The sequence below is a fragment of the Siphateles boraxobius genome, unplaced genomic scaffold (genome assembly GCF_051911475.1).
Source record: "Siphateles boraxobius isolate OS27281-9 unplaced genomic scaffold, OSU_SipBor_1 11, whole genome shotgun sequence".
Taxonomy (NCBI): Eukaryota; Metazoa; Chordata; class Actinopteri; order Cypriniformes; family Leuciscidae; genus Siphateles; species Siphateles boraxobius.
In genome coordinates this window covers 1,131,296-1,150,706 of record NW_027508711.1, presented here as the reverse complement: position 1 = coordinate 1,150,706, position 19,411 = coordinate 1,131,296, and the positions used below count along the sequence as shown (strand labels likewise).

General features: G+C 41.8%; 2 protein-coding genes across 3 annotated transcripts in view; one reads left to right on the top strand and one right to left on the bottom strand.

Moving 5' to 3' along the window:
• The first annotated feature begins 1,341 nt into the window (after positions 1-1,341).
• On the top strand, positions 1,342-3,591 carry glrx (glutaredoxin (thioltransferase)). Its single transcript, XM_077193359.1, has 3 exons — positions 1,342-1,641; positions 1,975-2,090; positions 3,196-3,591. The coding sequence occupies exons 1-2, from the start codon at positions 1,438-1,440 to the stop codon at positions 2,083-2,085; spliced, it is 315 nt and encodes a 104-aa protein (XP_077049474.1). The 5' UTR covers positions 1,342-1,437; the 3' UTR covers positions 2,086-2,090; positions 3,196-3,591.
• The window catches only part of rhobtb3 (Rho related BTB domain containing 3), a 33,985-nt gene continuing 17,120 nt past the window's right edge, over positions 2,547-19,411 (bottom strand). The window contains exons 8-13 of one of the 2 annotated variants that reach the window (XM_077193338.1): positions 16,577-16,686; positions 15,717-15,819; positions 15,188-15,361; positions 13,600-13,766; positions 3,922-4,018; positions 2,547-3,329 (exon numbers count right to left, since the gene is read on the bottom strand). In XM_077193338.1, coding sequence (XP_077049453.1) covers positions 3,211-3,329; positions 3,922-4,018; positions 13,600-13,766; positions 15,188-15,361; positions 15,717-15,819; positions 16,577-16,686 — 770 coding nt within the window. In that variant the 3' untranslated portion in view covers positions 2,547-3,210. Of the gene's footprint in view, positions 3,330-3,921; positions 4,019-13,599; positions 13,950-15,187; positions 15,362-15,716; positions 15,820-16,576; positions 16,687-19,411 lie in introns of those variants that run through there. The other variant, XM_077193345.1, reaches the window with a different exon arrangement.

Genomic DNA, 19,411 nt, shown 5'->3' with positions numbered 1-19,411 from the left:
GTTGTTCATTAAAACACCCGTGCATCAAAGATCTATATTAACCAACTGAAAGATCATCTAATTGGTATTAACAGGACCAGAACACTCAATCCTCTCAGCATAATTCAAGTGTTTAGATATCTTCATATCTTTTTTGCTTTTTATTAAATTTTGTTCAAAATATTGAACATTTTTGTGATGTATTTGAAAAATGTGAGTAGTGCACTAGTACGCTATTATTATTTAAATGTTTTGGTAGACATTTTGATTCCTCTTAGTGACTAGAATCTTATGAATCTGTTCTCATTCATTCAATGATTCGTTCCGCAGGTTAGATCTTTATGCCAGCAGCTGGCTATAGGCTGCAGTGACTGAATTAAGACCCCCATATACTAGGGATTCCTTTGGGTCCTATACGAGTGCTGACAAATATGTTCTATACATGTGTGTAGTGTGAATGTAATCCAGACGTACTATAATCGCCATCTTGTCATCATCATGTGGCCTACAAGTGCAGTTTCATCACTTCACTACCATTCACAAATAGTAAAGTGGAAAAGTAAGCATCCGAAATTGTATACTTCCCTACTATAGTCAAAAAACAGTGTGTGCCAAAGGATGTCTGAATTCACAGTACTGACAAAAGAGTAGGCCAAAAGTCCTCGGATGATCCTACTACTGGTGAGATTCTGTGCATTCGATGGACACTTTACTATCCCATGAGGCCACAGAAGATGATTTGCAAATGGCCGTGTAGGGAGTCCTAGGGACACAACCGATAGCAGGTCACATGATAATGTCAACATGGAGTACGTCCAGATTACATAAATACTTGTATACTATTTAGAACGTACTTTTTGTTTTGTTTTAAGCAGTCGTGAAGTATATACTTACTCAAATCAAGTACCTCCAATCTTATGTTTTATGGCTGTCATGATTAAAACAATGAATCGTGTTCGAGTTAACATGAATCATCTTGCTCATAGTCTATGTTCTTTCCAACTCTGCAATCTGAATAATAAATGTATTTCCCCACAAAAAAGTGGAATAGCCTAGTCCCGTCGTCAATTATCCCTTACATATACCCTACCCAACCGATTAAACTCGAACACAGTCCACAGTCGAATCCTATTTGGTTCGTGGTGTAGCTGCTAGTCAGTCTGTGAAGTCAGGAATGCGGTCTTACAGTTCAAAAAGACACATCCGTGAACAAAAGTGAAATAAAACTATTCGTTTTCTAAAGGATTCGTTACAGAACCCAGTTTTTTTTTTACAAACACCATAGTGGCTCGCTTCAACAAATTCAATATTTTCTTTTTTCTTTTCTTTTTTATCAGGGAGTGGTTAACTTAAATCCCGCCCTACCATTTAAGGGTGTAAACAAAGGAAGATTCGTTTAGGGTTTCACTAGGCTGACTCTTGAGATGAAAAGTGCTAGTTAACGTTACGTAAAGAACAATGGCAGAATTTGTTAAAGCGCAAATTAAGGGTGACAAAGTAGTTGTGTTTTTGAAGCCGTCCTGTCCTTACTGCGTACTCGCGAAGGATGTTTTGTCAAAGTATAAATTCAAAAGCGGACATTTGGAGTTGATCGATATCAGCGGACGCAGTGACATGGGCAGCATACAAGACTATCTGCAACAGATTACGGGCGCGCGCACCGTGAGTACTTCTACAATGGAACCTTTTTATTATGAGACCGTAACAGCCTACATTACATTGACTTAAAAGTGTAATGTGCGACTCTTTAAATAACTGTACATAAACAGTTTTTGTAATTAGCGAAATTTTAGCTGAGTCAAGAGCATGACCTGCACACGTGATCATGAATCAAGATCATTGCAGATATTCATTTAATACATATAACGTATTTATTACAACTTAGTAAGTTGAACTTACAAATGCTTTATGAGTATTTATATGTTTGATTAATTTCCATTGTCATTTATTACGTTTATTTAAACCTGGGCTTTTCCCCCCATGTGCAATGTGTAGGTTCCTCGAGTCTTCATAGGGGAGAAGTGTATTGGAGGAGGAAGTGATGTCGAAAGTCTTGACCGTTCTGGAGAACTGAAAGGCATGTTGCAGGCTATCGGATCTCTCTAGTGAGGGTATACTTCACAGTCCTTATTTATGAAATATTGTAAATAATATACAGCAAAATTACACCAGTGGTTCTCAACTGGTTTTGCTTCAGGGCCCACATTTTACATTGGACGTGAAGTGGTCACAGTGCCAAAATTGTGTATTGTACACAAAAATGTTTTGAAAAACTGCCTTTTCTCTCAGCATCAAGTCATTTCGTTTCACAAAACATATCATAGTCAATACAAAACATATTTGTCCTCTAATTGAAATGCAATCTGGCTCCAGTGTTATTTTAATATCATTGAGATTATAGTTATTGTTTACATTTTTAATAACCCTGTCTTTTACCATGCATAGCGTTCATCTAACAGTAGCATTGTTTTTCCCATCATCACCATATCAGAGAGGACCTATGAGCCATTTTTGGGTCGCAACCTATCCGTTTAGATTTTAGATTTTAGTCACAGAACAAACACACATCCTTCTAAAATGTCTTTATTCAGCATGAGATGATGGTCAACAAAACTTGACTAGACTAAAGACAGCCAGAATCGGCTCTACGTTGACCACACCAACTGCACTAACAGGCGATCCACATGCTGGATGCGTATTTCGTATGTTATTAGTTGAAATAAAAATCTCAGATGTACATGTTACAAAAATAGTTGCATCAAATTCAAATCAATCTCATGGGGAGGGGGGGGGGGGGTCATATTGCCGGAGTAACCACTGAATTCATAAAGAAAGAAATCTCACCATGACAAAACATGGCTGACCATGAGAGTGAAATATCAATCTCTGGAGAGAGTATACGGTTGACCCTACCCTGTTTAATACTTTGGGGTTTAATCCATCGCAGAGGAAGTTTATTGCACCAATCAGGTGTAATCGTTTGTATAGAAGATACAGTATCCACATAGAAGGGCTCGATATGACATCGTCACACAGGATCCACTCAATCCAGTGAGAGTTCACAGCTGACCGCTTTATATCACAGGCTCAGTGGTCAAAGTTCATGTGTAAATACAGTATATCAGAATCCACCAGAGGTCAAACATAGGTCTCTTTTATCCTGTATGTAAATGAATCTTGCATCCTCTGTTTTTCGCCCTCCCTTCCGGACCGTAGGGCGTCAAGAAGGGGTCACATGATGCTGCAGCGAGACTTGCGGATCTGGCGCCTGCGTTGCTGGTACTCGCTGAGCTCCTGTAGGTAACCTCTGGAGGGCCAGCGCAGACGTTCCACCTGCTCACGCTCCTCATCTGGCAAAAAAAGCATCATCGGGACTAAGAAAGTATTGCGACGACATCTCCTGCCTGCAACCCACCCCTTCAATGCATTTAAACGGAGCATTATATCCGTCCACCAGATTTCTCTTTATCTCGCACTTCAATTGAAATGTAGGCTGAAAATGTAATCTCTATAATGTCTATATGTGTTTCTCATTAGATAATGCATGGATAAATTATAAGGTTGCCTTAAAAACCTAAAGGGAGTATGATGAAAATAAAACTTTTCCTGTCACTGCTTGCTTGTATTCATTGACTCACAATTCTATACACCATTCATGAGGTGACACTGTTTTATTTATTTGCCAAGTTTATGTGGAAGGGCAGGATGTACTAATAGGGTGTGAAAATTATTCATTCGTTTCAAAAGTGACCTTACATTTGCTCTTAGTGTATCATAATAAAGCTTTTGACAGAAGCTGGTCGTGATTTGCATGGGCTTGTCTGCAGCACCAGCTGTTCGGGGCGCTGGTAACTGGTTTTTGTAGCAGTCAGAGATAATTGTGTGTGCTTGTATCCTAATGCGATTAAACATCCTTTCCAGGTGGTCAAGCGGACGGCTCACCTGACAGCTCCAGGAAGTCAGGCTTGTGGCTGAAGATCAGGTAGTTATTAGCGATGAAATGGAGGAGCCAGACATATAGTTGGTCAGCGTTGTGACACTGATGATAGAGAGTGACAAAAGATCAGATAGAATGTTAACTAACAACGTATCACAGAATGTATTTTTCAAATAGCAAACTACCATAAAAATATATTTTTTTAGAAAATTTGTAAGCAAAACCAAATGACCAATTTTTGGAAAACCAAATGACCTACCGTAATAGAGGTGATGGTTTACATAGTTAACTACAAATATTTAAAGTCATTTTCAGTACTTAACAAATGCTGAAAAAAAATAGTAGGCGCCGTTTACATGACACCGTTTTCAACTAAAAAGGACAGGTTTATAAGCGTTTTGTAATGTGCATTTACACAATGGCATTTTCGAAACTTGAAAACTCAAACTTTTGAAAATTATACCATTATCACCGCCATGTAAATTACGAAAACGTGAATTAGTCGAAATGGTGATGTCATGTGTTCAGTCTATAGGTGCGTAGTGTCTCTTTAGAAAGTGACATCGCCAACTACTGGCCTGGCATGCATAATATAGCGTTTTTGCAGATCCGTGTGAACTGGGGTTGTTTTGACAACGTTGTCATTTGAACGCGAAAAAACACGAACAAATTTTTTTCCATTTTCAGTACATCGTTGTAGTGTACCCTTAGAGAAAAATTGACAATTTAGAAAGCTATTTGAAATAAGTTTAAGCCGAATCATGAAAATTAAATTGAAATAAAAACAAATTAAATGTATTAATATAAGAAAACTGACAAAAAAGACTAAAATTCACAAAATGAAAACTGAAAATATAAAAATAAAAGCTCCTTTAAAATGTTGAAAAATACAATATAAGGGGCCATTTAATGTAAAACTTTTTAATATTAAAAAAAACTTTTGAAAATGGGTTTCAAAGTGCACATTTTTGAAAACGGTCTCCGTGTAAACAACAAAAATGCAAATCTCTGAAGACGATGATGTCATGCAAATGCGTGTTCTATCTACAGGTGAAACTCGAAAAATTTGAATATCGTGCAAACGTTTATGTATTTCAGTAATTCAAATTAAATGGTGAAACTAATATATTTAGTATATATATATAACTATATACATATGATTATACTTTTCAGAGGGCCGCCATTTCTGTATTTAAAATCCTTTTTTTATTGATTTCATGTAATATTCAAATTTTCTGAGATTTTGAATTTGGGGTTCTCTTACGAGAGGTTCTCTCGTATTGCGTAAGTTAGCTAACGCAACGGGTAAAGTCGTCTTTTCTCGAGATATTGAAGCCAAAAATTATCCTTAATTTTGCATTTATTGTCAACGCAGTGCAGCAGCCAGCAGACCTAGAGCAGGCCATCTTGCGTGCTCATTGGCTGCCGTGCGGTAACTGCTGCAGCCTACAACTGAGACTCGCGCGTGACGTCACGCCCAAGGAGTGCGCCTCGCGCCTTCTACGCATCATAGCCTGCCAAAATGGGAGTGGCTTAGCGTATAAAAGTCAGGCTCGGAGGCTGCGTCACTGATTTCATCATCTTCAGCGAAGCTCTCCGCATCGCTGGACTCTGAGAGAGGCAGCCGCCGTTGAAACCAGCGACCAACACGCAGAGGAAAGAGCCTAAGGAAGCCGGACGTCTTCACCGACTTCAGCCTTCCGTGCCTGCTACGCCATCCGGCGACAAAAATCCTTTTAATGCTATTGCTTTCTGTGAGTGTTCGCCGCTGCGACACTCACTTTCTAAAAAGAGCACGAGGCGTTTTTCTAAAAATGCCTCGCATTTCCTATGGCTCGTGCAGAGCCCCGCCCAGCGCCGGAGACCGCCATGTGATCTGCGCTCTCTGCCTGGGCCCGGAACATGGGAAGCGCTTCCGCAGTCGACCCTGCGGGCTCGACTCGAGGCCTTTGCTGTGGATACTGTCACCCCGCCCTCTGGACCGCGCAAGAAGAAGCGCCATTCACAGAAGCGAGCGGAGCCTGAGGTCACACTGAAGAGCTCCCGGATTACGTTACATCCCGCCAGCTTCTCTCTCTCCTTCTCTGCCCCTCCCGGACGCGCAGCTGCCGGCTTCAGCCCTCACTGCCTCCGCCTCAGGGGACGAAGCTGAAGGAATGGACCCAGGTGACAGCTGTTCCATCCTGACATCGGACAGCAAGGAGTGGTCGAGTTCTCATCACTCTGCCTCCTCCTCGATCCAGGAAGGCTACAAAAGCTACTAACCCGCTCGCCTGCACACAACTGCCATTGCTACGGCGACCAAGACAAATCTCTCAAAAGATGGTTGAGTCCCGCCGCGGCCGGACCACCATTGAAACATCTCGCCCTGTCAGCCCCCTTAGAAAGGCTACTGCAGCGAAGTATTCGGCAGCCAACGAGCCGGTAATGCAACCCGCTCGCCTGCAAAATCTCAAGAGTATAACGTCTAGTTATCCGGCTCATGCCGTGGTGCTCTAAGTGTAGCAAATGGGCCCACATCTCAGTGTTCACCCCTACACTCAAGCACGTTACCCCCGTGTCTCTCACACTCACAGAGCCCACTCTCATAAAGCTGGCAAATGCCGCTCGAGTGCTAGATGTAGGAAATGTGCCCACAACTGTGCTCACGCCTACTTTCTGCCCGCTCTGTTACACGGCAACAGCCTTACAGCGGCCAAGTTATGAATGTAAGTCACGTGACCGCTCACGAGCGCTCACGCTTACTGACAAACACTTCGCCCCAGGCTCGGCTCGCAGTAAATATTGTCACAAAATGTTCCCCATTCCCAGTAATCGGGTCATCTCCAGTGATACAAACAGTCACAGCTGTCAGCGAGCCGCCGTTCTCAAGATCAGAGGGCGCGCAGGGGCCCCTCCGGTTCAGTTTCCCGAGCCCGCGAATTACGGCGAACGGAACCCAGAGTCCATTTTGCCCATAGCTATACATGTAGAAGCATGGAAGGCTATTCCAGGTGTGTCAGAATGGGTGCTGAGCACAATAAGACAGGGCTATTCGCTTCAGTTCGCTCGCCGTCCCCCTCGCTTACGAGCACGGACCTAGATGTAATTGAAAGCGGATGCAGCGCATCTACTCCGCGCAGAAATAGCCAAACTGCTGTACAAAGGGGCCATAGAACCAGTACCTCCTTCTTTGAGCGAGTCAGGCTTTTACAGCCATTATTTTTCTCGTACCCAAGAGGGACGAGGCTCTAAGACCTATCTTAGATCTGAGATATTTGAACAAAGCTCTCATGAGACGGCCGTTCAAAATGCTCACGACCAGACAAATCCTCACGGAAATTCGCCCGAGGGATAGGTTTATCTCTCTCGATCTGAAAGATGCATACTTTCAGATCCCGATGGTCCCCCGTCACAGGCCGTTCTGGAGATTCACCTTCGACGGTAGGGCATATCAATACACAGTCCTCCCGTTCGGCCTGTCTTTGGCACCCCGTACATTACGAAGTGCATGGATGCGGCTCTCGCCCCCTTGAGAGTGAAAGGGCTGCGAATTCTGAACTATTTGGACGATTTGCTGTTTTTAGCACAGTCAGAGATAGAACTGTTATCTCACAGAACAGTGCTTCTCAGCCATCTGGAAAGCTTGGGCCTCACGGTCAACTGAACCAAGAGTTCATTAGTGCCCAGTCAGTCAGTTTCCTTTCTAGGAATAGAACTGGACTCTGTGGCTATGACGGCCCGCCTATCGACACGCGCAACTTCGACGCGCGCGCGCCGTGTTCGACACCTGGTGGCGTCTTTCCAGGAGGGCAGCATCACATCTCTGAAGACATTCCAGAGGATGCTAGGCTGTATGGCATCAGCTGCGGCTGTGCTTCAGCTGGGCCTGCTGCGCATGCGCCCGCTACAACGCTGACTGAACGCCCAAGTGCCTCACCAGGCTTGGGTTTCAGGCTACAGATGAATCAGAGTGACTCAGAGCTGCGTTTTGGCTCTGCATCCCTGGTTAGCGGCTGACTGGTACCAGCGGGGAGTGACAATGGGGGCTGTCTCACACCTAAAGGTCATCTCGACGGACGCCTCCAACTTAGGTTGGGGCGCCGTCTTCGAGGGCAGACCGGTCTTTGGCCTGTGGTCAGACCAAGAGAGACGCTTCCACATAAACTGTCTGGAAATGATAGCGGTCGAGAACGCGCTCAAACGCTTCCTCCCGTTCATACAGGAACACCATGTGCTAGTCCGCTCGGACAACATGTCTGTGGTGTCCTACATAAACCGTCAGGGCGGTGTCAGATCCAGAAGCCTCTGCCATCTGACAGAACGCCTTCTTGTATGGTCTCAGTACCTCCTGCACTTGCTGAGAGCTGCGCATGTCCCAGGCCACTTGAACAACGGTCCAGACAAACTGTCCAGGAACTACGTTCCCCCGGGGGAATGGTCCCTGCACCCCCAAACAGTCCAGTTACTGTGGCGCCTTTTCGGCAAAGCGAAAGTCGACCTGTTTGCGTCAAAAAACAACGCTCATTACCCACGGTTCTTTTTTAAAAGAACAAGGATGCGCTGGCCCAAATCTGGCCCAGCCTCCCACTTTCATTGGTCCTGGAGGCCCTGAAAGCTTTCCCCTTTGAACCGATAGACTCCGTGGACCTAAAGTACCTCTTGCTCAAAGCCGTTTTACTGACAGCTCTGTCGTCAGTAGGGATGGGAATCGAAAACCGGTTCCACTCGAGAACCGGTTCTAAATTTTACGATCCATCGATATTGTATGCCCTCGACGTTAACGAGTCCTCTTATCGATGCTCCTGCTCTGAGTCAGCCATAGTATGTACAGACCGTGAACTCACAACTGTCCCTTTTGTCCTTTATCAAGCACCATAGCACCGCGTCCAAAGATAATCTTTGTCCTGCAAAGTCTTATTTGATCAGTGAGTAAAATTGTCTCTCTCTGGTAATGTAGATGAACCGCTGCGCTTGTGACAGGGCGCATGTTAAACTGATCGAGCAGAGAGAGAGAGAGAGAGAGAGAGCCCCGGTCGCGCGCACGCACTCTCTCTCTTCGGAGCAAGGCGAAAGTAGGCTTCACCGTCTCAAAACTAAGCGCTGTCTTCCTCTCTCCCTCGCACATATTAATCAAAATAAACGACACGATGGTAAGGTAGGGAGACTAAAGTTTTATGTGGAGCATTCGGAGATTTGTTTTTCCTGAATTGCCGCTGGGTGTGAATTGTGCTAAAATACGTTGCCTTATCTTCTCTGAAAAGTCTTCCGCACATTCAGCTGACATAATCACACTTCAAATAAACGAAAAAAAACGATCCAGTGATGAAATGTTTTCTGTGATGACACACATCTTGTGGGATGTCCCAACTGGCGGGATAATCACACAACGCGCACACGTCCGATAATGACACGTCCAATTCGCGAACTAATGACTCATTTGAACCGATTCGTTTTAATGAATGGTTAAAACAACTGATCTTTCCAACACTGAACTCACGGGACGTTTAATCGGTGTATAACTAATCGGTAACACTTTACAATAAGGTTCCATTTATTACAGAAATTACATAAAAAGTACAGTTTGCTTAGTCAAGTGTAAGCATTAAAACGACTTGTTTCCCCCCCCGAAAAAGACTACTTTTTCCCACACAGTGCTATCAGGAATCGATAAGAGAATCGTTAAAGAATCGGATCGATAAGCAGAATCGTTAGTGGCATTGATATTGATAAAATCTTATCAATTCCCATCCCTAGTCGTCAGTCAAACGTGTGGGGGATTTACACGCGCTATCTGTTAGCGCTGCATGTCTTGAGTTTGGGCCAAATGACTCTAAAGTCATCCTTTAGCCAAGACATGGTTATGTCCCTAAAGTGTTGGGCACCCCCTTCAGAGCGCAGGTCATTTCTCTTTTGGCTCTGCCAGCATACGATAGTGAGGGTGATGTTAATCTCCTCTGCCCCTTCAGGGCGCTGAGGGCTTACATTACGCGCTCCGCCTCTTTCAGGCGTTCGGAACAGCTCTTTGTCTCGATTGGTGGGTGGGTCTCGCCGCCTCGAAACAGAGCCTGTCCAGATGGATAGTGGAAGCTATCGCATCCGCTTATAAGTCCAAGATCGTTTGTCCACCAAAGCGTTTTTGGCCAGCTGAAAATGCTAGACGCTCTGCTGAAAACGCCTAGCTGTGGGCGCTTGAGAGGGTTTTGGCAGCGCTGCGTTTTTTTCAGGTGAGAAGATTCATTGCTATGATACAGAATATCCGCAGCACAGTTTACTTGTAACTGATTTCGCAGATAATTTGTTTCATGCTAAAAAATATTTTTTTTATCCATTTTGTTCGGTTAGCTCTGCTGGTTGACGTCGTTGTTCAGAAAGAATGTTGTGACAGTTGGTCGGTGTGGTTTTTGTCCCGCCCCTCCTCCACTGTGATTGGACGGCTGTGTAAAAAGTGACAGTGATGAGCACAGCGTTTTACCCAAAGTTGAACATTTTTCAACTCTCGGCGACCAGTAAAAATATTAAAGATATTGCTGCATGAAGCATTGCTGGCCACCTGTTTCCCACTTATCTATATTCATGAAGTGGAGGCTGGGTGCGCACGGCGTTGACAATGGGTTCCCGTAGCCTAAGCTAACTTACGCAATATGAGAGAATGTAATGTAATTCTGTCATTACATTACAGAACCTCTCGTAAGAGAACGTACTCGGTTACATACGTAACCTCGGTTCTCTCTAGAAGAGGGAACTAGTATTGTGAAACCCGACTGTGCAGGCGCCACGAGCGATTTTTCGCTTCAGCTGATGAAACCAGTGACGCAGCCTCCGAGGCTGACTTTTATACGCTAAGCCACCCCCATTTTGGTGGGCTATGATGCGTAGAAGGTGCGAAGCGCCCTCATTGGGCGTGACGTCACACGCGAGGCTCAGTGGTAGGCTGCGGCTGTTGCCGCACAGCAGCCAATGAGCACGCAAGATGGTCTGCTCTAGGTCTGCTGGCTGCTGCACTGCGTTGACAATAAATGCAAAATTAAGGATCATTTTTGGCTTCAATATCTCGAGAAAAGATGACTTTACCCGTAGTGTAAGCTAACTTACGCAATACTCGTTCCCTCTTCTAGAGAGAACTATGTATGTAGGTTATGTATGTAACCGAGTACGTTTTCATAAGCTTTTAAGCCATAATCATCAAACATTTGCATGATATTCTAATTTTTCGAGTTCCACCTGTATAGTGTTTCATCGCCATCTAACGGCCATCTAATCGTTTTGACAATGGTGTCGTATGTACACGGAAAACTTTTAATACTATTAATAATAAAATAGGCTAACACAGGTAGAAACACATTGCCCATTTTAAATCCCATGTTGCATTGTTCTTGACCCCCCTTTTTCAGTGTAATGAATCAACTGTGTTGACCCCAAGGGACTTTTCCTTAATTGAAAAACATGGTTTCCTTTCACCTCAGTTGTATAAAATTGTGTGACTTTTTCTACATTATCAATCTATACACACACACACACACATTTGGTTGTTCTGTAGAGGAGTAAAAAAAAATGGCCCAATTAAAAATGAACGGGAAAAGCAAAAAAAGAATTTGTCAAAAAAATAAATCCAGCATAAATCTGAAAATATCCAAATATAAATGAAGGCCTGGTACTAGAGTACAAATGCAATGTGGAATGAACATGATCACACAAACGCATGCGTGCACACAAACACAGGTGTTCACTCTTCACTCCTGTTCATATCTGCTTATTGCTATTTTTTGTTGTTGTTGGTTGCATTTAATTTTTAAAAATTATTATTATTTATACAGTTTTATGTGCTTACAATCAAGTCTTATATTTTTGCTGCAACTTACATGGAATTATTGCAAAAACAAGACACTTCAAACAACAACAGTAAATTCTAAACTTTGACAGAAATACTGATTTAATTGTATTTTATAATGTTTAAATGTATATTCACAAAATGTATATGACAACAGTTGTTATAGGAGCAGTTGGCTACATTCAGAAAAATTAATGGATCTCTAATGGGCCGCTGCTGGATGTATATGGTTATTACACTTTTTTTTCTAAAACTGTTTTTCTTACAGATTTTTCTCTAACCAGCAGATGGCAGAATTCTGCATCTAACACCTAGATAAATATCCAGAAATAATAAAATACTTAAATACTGTAATTCATATCCCTAAAACAGCATATATAGATGCGAAGAAAAAATCAGTTGTATATTAAAAAATCCCTCTATCATTTTTTTTGGGGTCCTTCTGACCCCAAAGTGGGGTCTCTGACCCCAAGAGACGAAGTGCAAACAGGAAACAAGGAGAACATGAGGGTTCCACGATTATATCTGGTGGAGAGTGGAGCATTTGAGTCGCACATAAAACACTGTATGACGTGACAGACTACTAGTTGTCCACTGTGTTTCCGTTCACACAGCGTGGGTATTTTCCAAGAATGCGGTTGTGAGTCCTGGAAATGTACTTGTGTGAGTTTGGTTATAGAATGCGGTTGTCACTATAGCCTACCGTAAATAACTGTGAACGTATTAAAGGTGCTCTAAGCGATGTCACGCGTTTTTTAGGCCAAAACATTTTTTTTCACATACAGCAAACATCTCCTCACTATCTGCTAGCTGCCTGTCCCCTGAACACACTGTAAAAAACCGCAGTCTCTGTAGACACCCCAGGCTCCACAAACGGCAACAAAAACAAACTGTAGCAACCCGCGCCACGAAACATAACAAACAGTGTTCCAGCCATCAACCGACAGGAAGGATTTGGGGGTGGGGTTAGTGCGCGTACACGTGAAGGGGGGTGTGGAGGAGAGAGAACCATGAAGAGGGACATTTTTATTATATTCTCTTTAAGTTTGACGTGAGGTGGCGACACACGACCAAAGAGACGACGTTCCGATGAACAAACAGCGACGAGGCAAAAAAATAAGAAACGCGCAAAGTCTCGAATTTACATCGGAGAAGCCTTCGAAAGGTGGCAAGAACTCCGGACCTTCCAATCCGACAACAAGGTAGCTCTGTTTTTGCTGGACAGGTGGGTAAATAAATTTTTAGGATGTTCATGTTCGCCTAACCAACATAAGGATATAATTAACCAGAACTATGCAGTCAGCGCTAACTTTGGTGAATACAACATATAGGTTTCTAGCAGCTAGCGATCGATCGCTATTGTAAATGATCAAGCAAACTGACAGTAGGGCGACGGTTTGTGTGAATGATTGTTTTCAACCCACTGCTTGTTATGAATTCGAATGTTCATTCATAGGCTATTGACAACTTTTACTAAATTTGTTTACGACAGAGCCGTTGTTTATGCTCACTGGGAAACGCGAAGCTAAAGTTATCTTGTTATTATTGCATCCTTGTATGGGCACGGAAGTGAGGGGGAGGAGACGGGATGAGGAGGAGGGAAGGTCTTCCTTTTGTTTGACAATACTCCGAACATCAACAAGAAGTGACGTCACCCGACATCGCTTAGAGCACCTTTAAGGACTCAAATACTGGATTCAGCCCTGACAGCTGTATTCTGCTGCTGTGTGAATGTGGCCTTCATAACACCCCTGTATTGTTCATTTTTCTTCCATACATAGTTGTACTTTTATAGTGATATTACGGATCCAAAGCACTCAAAGCAAATGAGTGAAACCTTAAGAAGGTAATCAAACACACTCCTTTGACCCACCTTTGCTTTCTTCAGTAAGCGAATCACACTGATGCCCGTAGACGCCAGCTCTCGACTGGGCATGTTCTGAAGATACGCGCGGACGCATACCTCACACAGGTGCTGCAGTCGTTTCACCTGGTACATCTCTGCGCACACGAGCACGGCCATGGCCTGCAACACACTGGCTGAACACACAACACACACACACCACCATCCATCCATCAACCTCGGCTCATATTCGCCCACTGTCAATCGAGCTCAGTCTTTGTTTGCATCTTTTTTCTCAAGTGTTGTTTAATGTCTTAAACAAAGCCAGCAAAGCCTCCATCACACACCGACTGACAGAATGAGTGAAGCAATCTGACATTCTAAACCATTGTTTAAAAACAAATATGACCTGAATCATTGAAACATCTAGATTATGTTGCACTATACAGTGAATATAAAAGGCCTCTTCATTCACACTTCATAACATTAAATATTTTATTACTTAATAATACAAATATTAAGAACCATACAGTAGCATTCAGTTTGGAGTAAGTATGATTTTTTTTTTTTAAGAAATTAATACTTTCATTGAATAAGGATGCTTTAAATTGATCAAAAGTGACAGTAAAGCAATTTATAAATAATGTTGGAAAATATTTTTATTTCAAATAAATGCTGTTCTTTTGAAATTACTATTAATCAGAAAATCCTGAAAAAAATGTATCATGGATTTTTAAGAAGCACAATTGTTGAAATAATTTGTTTTTTTTAATCTTTCCAGGCCAAAACTTTTAAGCATTAATGTAAGTTTTAAATAACATTATTTTATGAAGCAAAATTATAAATGAAAATTCCAGGATTTTTTTGGTAAAATAAAAAGTGTTAATTCGTCCTCTAATGTATCATTTGATACTCAGACATTGGTACAAGATTAAGTCTTCTGAATCGCATAGTGTATATTAGCACAGTTGAAACACTTTTTTGACCAATCAGAATCCAAGACCAGAATGATCTATTTGATAAGAGCATTTAGAGGGACAGTTTGCTCCAAAATGAAATCTCTGTCATCCTTTACTCAACCTTCATGTTGTTCCAAACAAAAAGAAGATATTTTGAAAAATGTTTCACGTTTTTTGTCCATACAATGAAAGTCAATGGAATCCAGTATTGTTTTTTCATTGTATGTACAAAAGCAGAAACATTCTTCGAAATATCTTTAGTGTTCAACAGAAGAAAGAAAGTCATACAGGTTTGGAAGGACATGAGGGTGAGTAACTGATGATAATAGACCTTCTTCACAGCAACGCCATCTTTGATTTTTACCGGGAATGAAAGCAAGGCTGTGAGGGATAGACATCCCTTTCTTCGGCTTTTCATTGTTCTGCTGACAAAACACTGCAAAAATATCTTTCCAAGAAATTTCAGTAGACAAAAAATTCCCAACAATATGATCTGTGGAAAATTATAAGTGATCTAGGAGCTTTATACAGCGAGGCCATTGAAACCACTGCAAGCCTTTCCCTTACAGCCTCTCTTTCATACCTGTCAAGGCGCCGCTCTGAATAAGGTCTATTTGCATTGTTATCCCTTTTACAAGTCTTGAAAAGCACATCCTTACCTGGACAGCAGGTGTCAGTGTAGAGGTACTCCAGGAACGCTAGGAAGGTATCAGACGAAACTCCGTGGATTGGCACCACGCGACTTCGTGCCTCTGCGTACTTCCCACTAAACATGGCAGCCATAACATCACAGCGGGCCACAAGCACGGCTCTGTGCGCTGGCAGCACGCTTCCTAAAAACACACGCAGAGCATTACAGAGGAGCTCTGACACACACACAAGCCCTTCTCTTGTACTTACAGTACCACTTTAAACTCAGAATCAATGTGCCATTGTGTGTGCCTGTGTGTGCGTTTCAGGGTTGTTTTTGTTAAGTAAAACTAAAACTATTCAAAATCATTAGAAATGTTGCCTTAGCAACTAACTAAAATAAATTTATAAAAAGTGCTAAAATTACTAAAACTAAAATAAAGATATAAAAGCCAATTCAAAATATTAATAACTACTATTATAGAGTATAAATAGCATAAAAATTATAATGATGTGTTTACATGCCCATGCACATGCAGGGTTAGCATTGACTCTTGCCTTGGACCATGAAGATGACATCAGAGTACAGAGGGGAATTGAAAAGGCTTCCCAGTGTCAAAGGACCTTGTTGAGAGCGGGATGTGGGGGTATCCCTGGGGGCCTGCAACCAAAACGAATCGACACTGCAGTGCACAATTTGAGTTGATGAATACTGTTAGTACCTTGAACATTTATAATTGAGAAACCAGGTTAGCCATGCAAATCCTTGGAACAATTCACAATGGATTTAATGTAGTAACACCAACTGCAGGTGTGATATTTTACAAATGGAAACCGTAATAATAAATAAATAAATAGTAAATAAATAATAAAATCCCAGAACAGGCAATTCCTGGCATTGGTAGAAACTCAGTGCAGCAACCACACCAAAAGGTCTCCGTACAAAAGTCTTGAGTCTTGTATCAGCCAGTGAAACAAAAACTCAGACTGCATCCGAAATCATATACTTCCCTTCTATAGTAGGCGAAAAACAGTATGTTAAAAAAAAAAAAAAAAAAAAAAAAAAAGTTCACACAAATTCACACTACCCGGATAAAAAAGTATGCGGGTGACCTAATACGTCCGGCGAGATTCTTAAGTGCACATCCAATGGACACTTTACTATCCCATGAGGCCACGGGAGAGTTTTTTTTTTTTTCTGGGGTTCACGAGAGAATTTGTAAATGCCAGTGAAGCGACATGTAGTACGTCCAGATTTCATTCATACTAAACGCATTCATACTACATAGAACATACTTTTTTAGCGCTTGCAAAGTAAGTACTTATTTAAAATAATTACCTACTCAAGAGAGTATGTGATTTCGGATGCAGCCTCAGTTCTATAGATCCAATCAGCCTCCTGTCTGTCAGAATGATACCTTTTCTCTCCCAACGAATGAGCGTATCCTGTCCATTAGCTGGGCCACTGCCAAAGGGTTCTTCAGTTTTTCAGCGATGGCTTCCTCCAGGTATTCCCATTCCCAGGCCCCTGCGAAGAAGACACATCACCAACACGCACTGACCCATGAACGCATCCTGCTCGCACGTGCATTAACTGGCTGTCCGGCTGACCGTGGAGTAAATCTCGACCTTTTAAAATGGCTGCTCAGACCTGCTGGACTTTCACTAATAGTTCAACCTCTCAGGGCTGGTGATTTCAGTAACAACTTTAAAAACAAGGCTGTCAGAGCGCTTCCTCAGCATTCTCTTCTCGATATGCTATAGCAGGCAACAAATAAGGTGGCGGTACAGCTGTTTTCCATAATAATTCAATTGTGGAAGATGTTTTTTCTTCTTCTTGGTGACAGCTAAGAAAATTAAACCAATATTTAACTTGTTATATTAACTGTTATTTCATAGTGAAGACCACGGTTCTATCACATAAAAATGTTCATCCATCACAGCTCAGGTAATATTAACCCAGCCTTAATCGTAAATCTGTCTAGACAGACTGAGCGGGATTTGATCCGAAAGAAACCATGCACAATGAATTTCTGGGCATCATTTCTGATAATGTAACGACTGCCCTTGGCTCAAGGGATGAAAATGGCCTCTGCAAAATCACATGATATATCAGAGGGGGGAGATGGTCTCATCAGTATGGGCATCACCTTCTCACCTTCAGAGCATGGCTTCACACTGATAAATGAGTCTATAATATCCATTCCTGTTTCCTGAACTGTTAAAGCCTCCTGATTTAGATGCATGTCCATCCTTCCAGCCTCCATTTTGCATCAGAGGTTCCAAAGAACGGTGAACAGGAGGTAATATTCCCGGCTTATGAGGAATGCATTTTTGTGGCGGGCTTATACGAGCATAGAATCACAATTGTGTGTTTGGGTGAATGTCACTAGAACATCCAGAACACACCTCAGAAATGTCCAGAATACACTTCAGGCCAAAATCAAAAGGAGAAAATGTGGTTTGCATATAGAAAATGCTCTGTGACATTATTTTCATGACATTTAAAAGTGATTTCCCCTCATTCAAAAGTTTTAAACATGGCGAAATTAACAGTGCTTGTTTAATACTACATGAGATGGCCTAAATGAAAAAGCTGTTTTCAGATGGTGTGCATCACCTCTTGGAGGCAGCCATGTTGAGATCACATGACCAGCTGAAACCTTACTTGCTTTATCTTGGTAACCTCCTTATTTTCAGACAGTTCAGCTCACAGAATAAATTAAACATGGCTGACTGTGAATAGCACATTTCTACAACAGCAATATATATATATATATATATATATATATATATATAGATAGGAAGATTAAACATTTGCCATATAGCAGCTAGCATAAACAAAAAAATTACTGAGTGCAATCCTCATGAAACTGTAATGACCTTTTTTTTAATTATTGTGTTATTTCCACTATTCTGAGTGGTATGTCATTCGATTTTGTACTGTAAATTACATAAATATAATTTATTAAATTAAAGCTCCAGTAGGTAGCTTTTGTAAACAAATATTTGCTAAAACTGTCATTATGTCCTGAAAGTAGAATATGAGACAGATAATCTGTGAAAAAAATCAAGCTCCTCTGGCTCCTCCCAGTGGTCCTATTGCCATTTGCAGAAATACACCGCTCCCGGTCAGAAACAACCAATCAGAGCCAGGAGGAATGTCTTAGCAGTGTCAATCACGCTCGTGTACGCGCTGATAGCCCCTCTCTTGCACAGCGCGAGCGTGTACCGTCGTTCGTGACTCTCCTGTTCGAACTCCTGTTCATTCAACGAACGAAATGACTCGAAAAAAGATTTGTTCATTTTGAACGAGTCTTTTTGGAGTCATTTCGTTCATTCAACGAACGAAATGACTCGAAAAAAGATTCGTTCATTTGGATGAACGAGTTCGAACAGGATCATGAACGTGCATCACAGAACAGAGAAAGGCGAGCATTTGTGCTTATAAAACGTAAAGTTTTTTATTTATTTTTGAAATGACCGATCGTTTCGCTAGATAAGACCCTTATTCATCGTCTGGTATCGTTTAAAGCCATTTGAAGCTGCGCTGAAACTGTCATTTGGTCCTTGAAACGTTTGTGTCCTATCGAAGTCCATTATATGGAGAAAAAGCCTGGAATGTTTTCATCAAAAACCTTAATTTCTATTCGACTGAAGAAAGAAAGACATGGACATCTTGGATGACATGGGGGTGAGTAAATTATCAGCAAAAGTTTTTTTTAAAAGTGAACTAATCCTTTAACGTTATCTTAGTAGCTATTTATAACTTATAGAAAGAGTGCAACCTTATAAAGTTACATGTATTGCAAAATACATAATGATTTGAGGACCAAGTTTGTAGACAAAGTATGGGCAGGTGGTGCACATAGTCAATGTAAATCATATTGTTGATGTTTCGTCCCTATTAGTGAATGTTCCATAACTGTTTATAATCCGCCGTCATCGGTGGTCCTGCTTACTAGCCTGCGCGTTCACGGCAGGCTCCGCTGTGGGGGAGGAGCTGTGGAGGGAGGGCTGTAGCGCAGCAGAGAGCAAGGGGGTTGGACCTGTAAGTTGTGCTTCTTCAAATTTTCAGGCTAAGTCAACATTTTCTCAAAACTCCCTACTGCTGCTTTAAGGCAGGAATATACATTTTTACAATTTAAAGTTTATTGAATTACTTATTGCAATGTGGTGAGGAGTATTTCTTAGGAAAATGTACTTAATTGTCATAAAAATTTGTCACAATGCTAAAAGTTTTCTGTTGATTT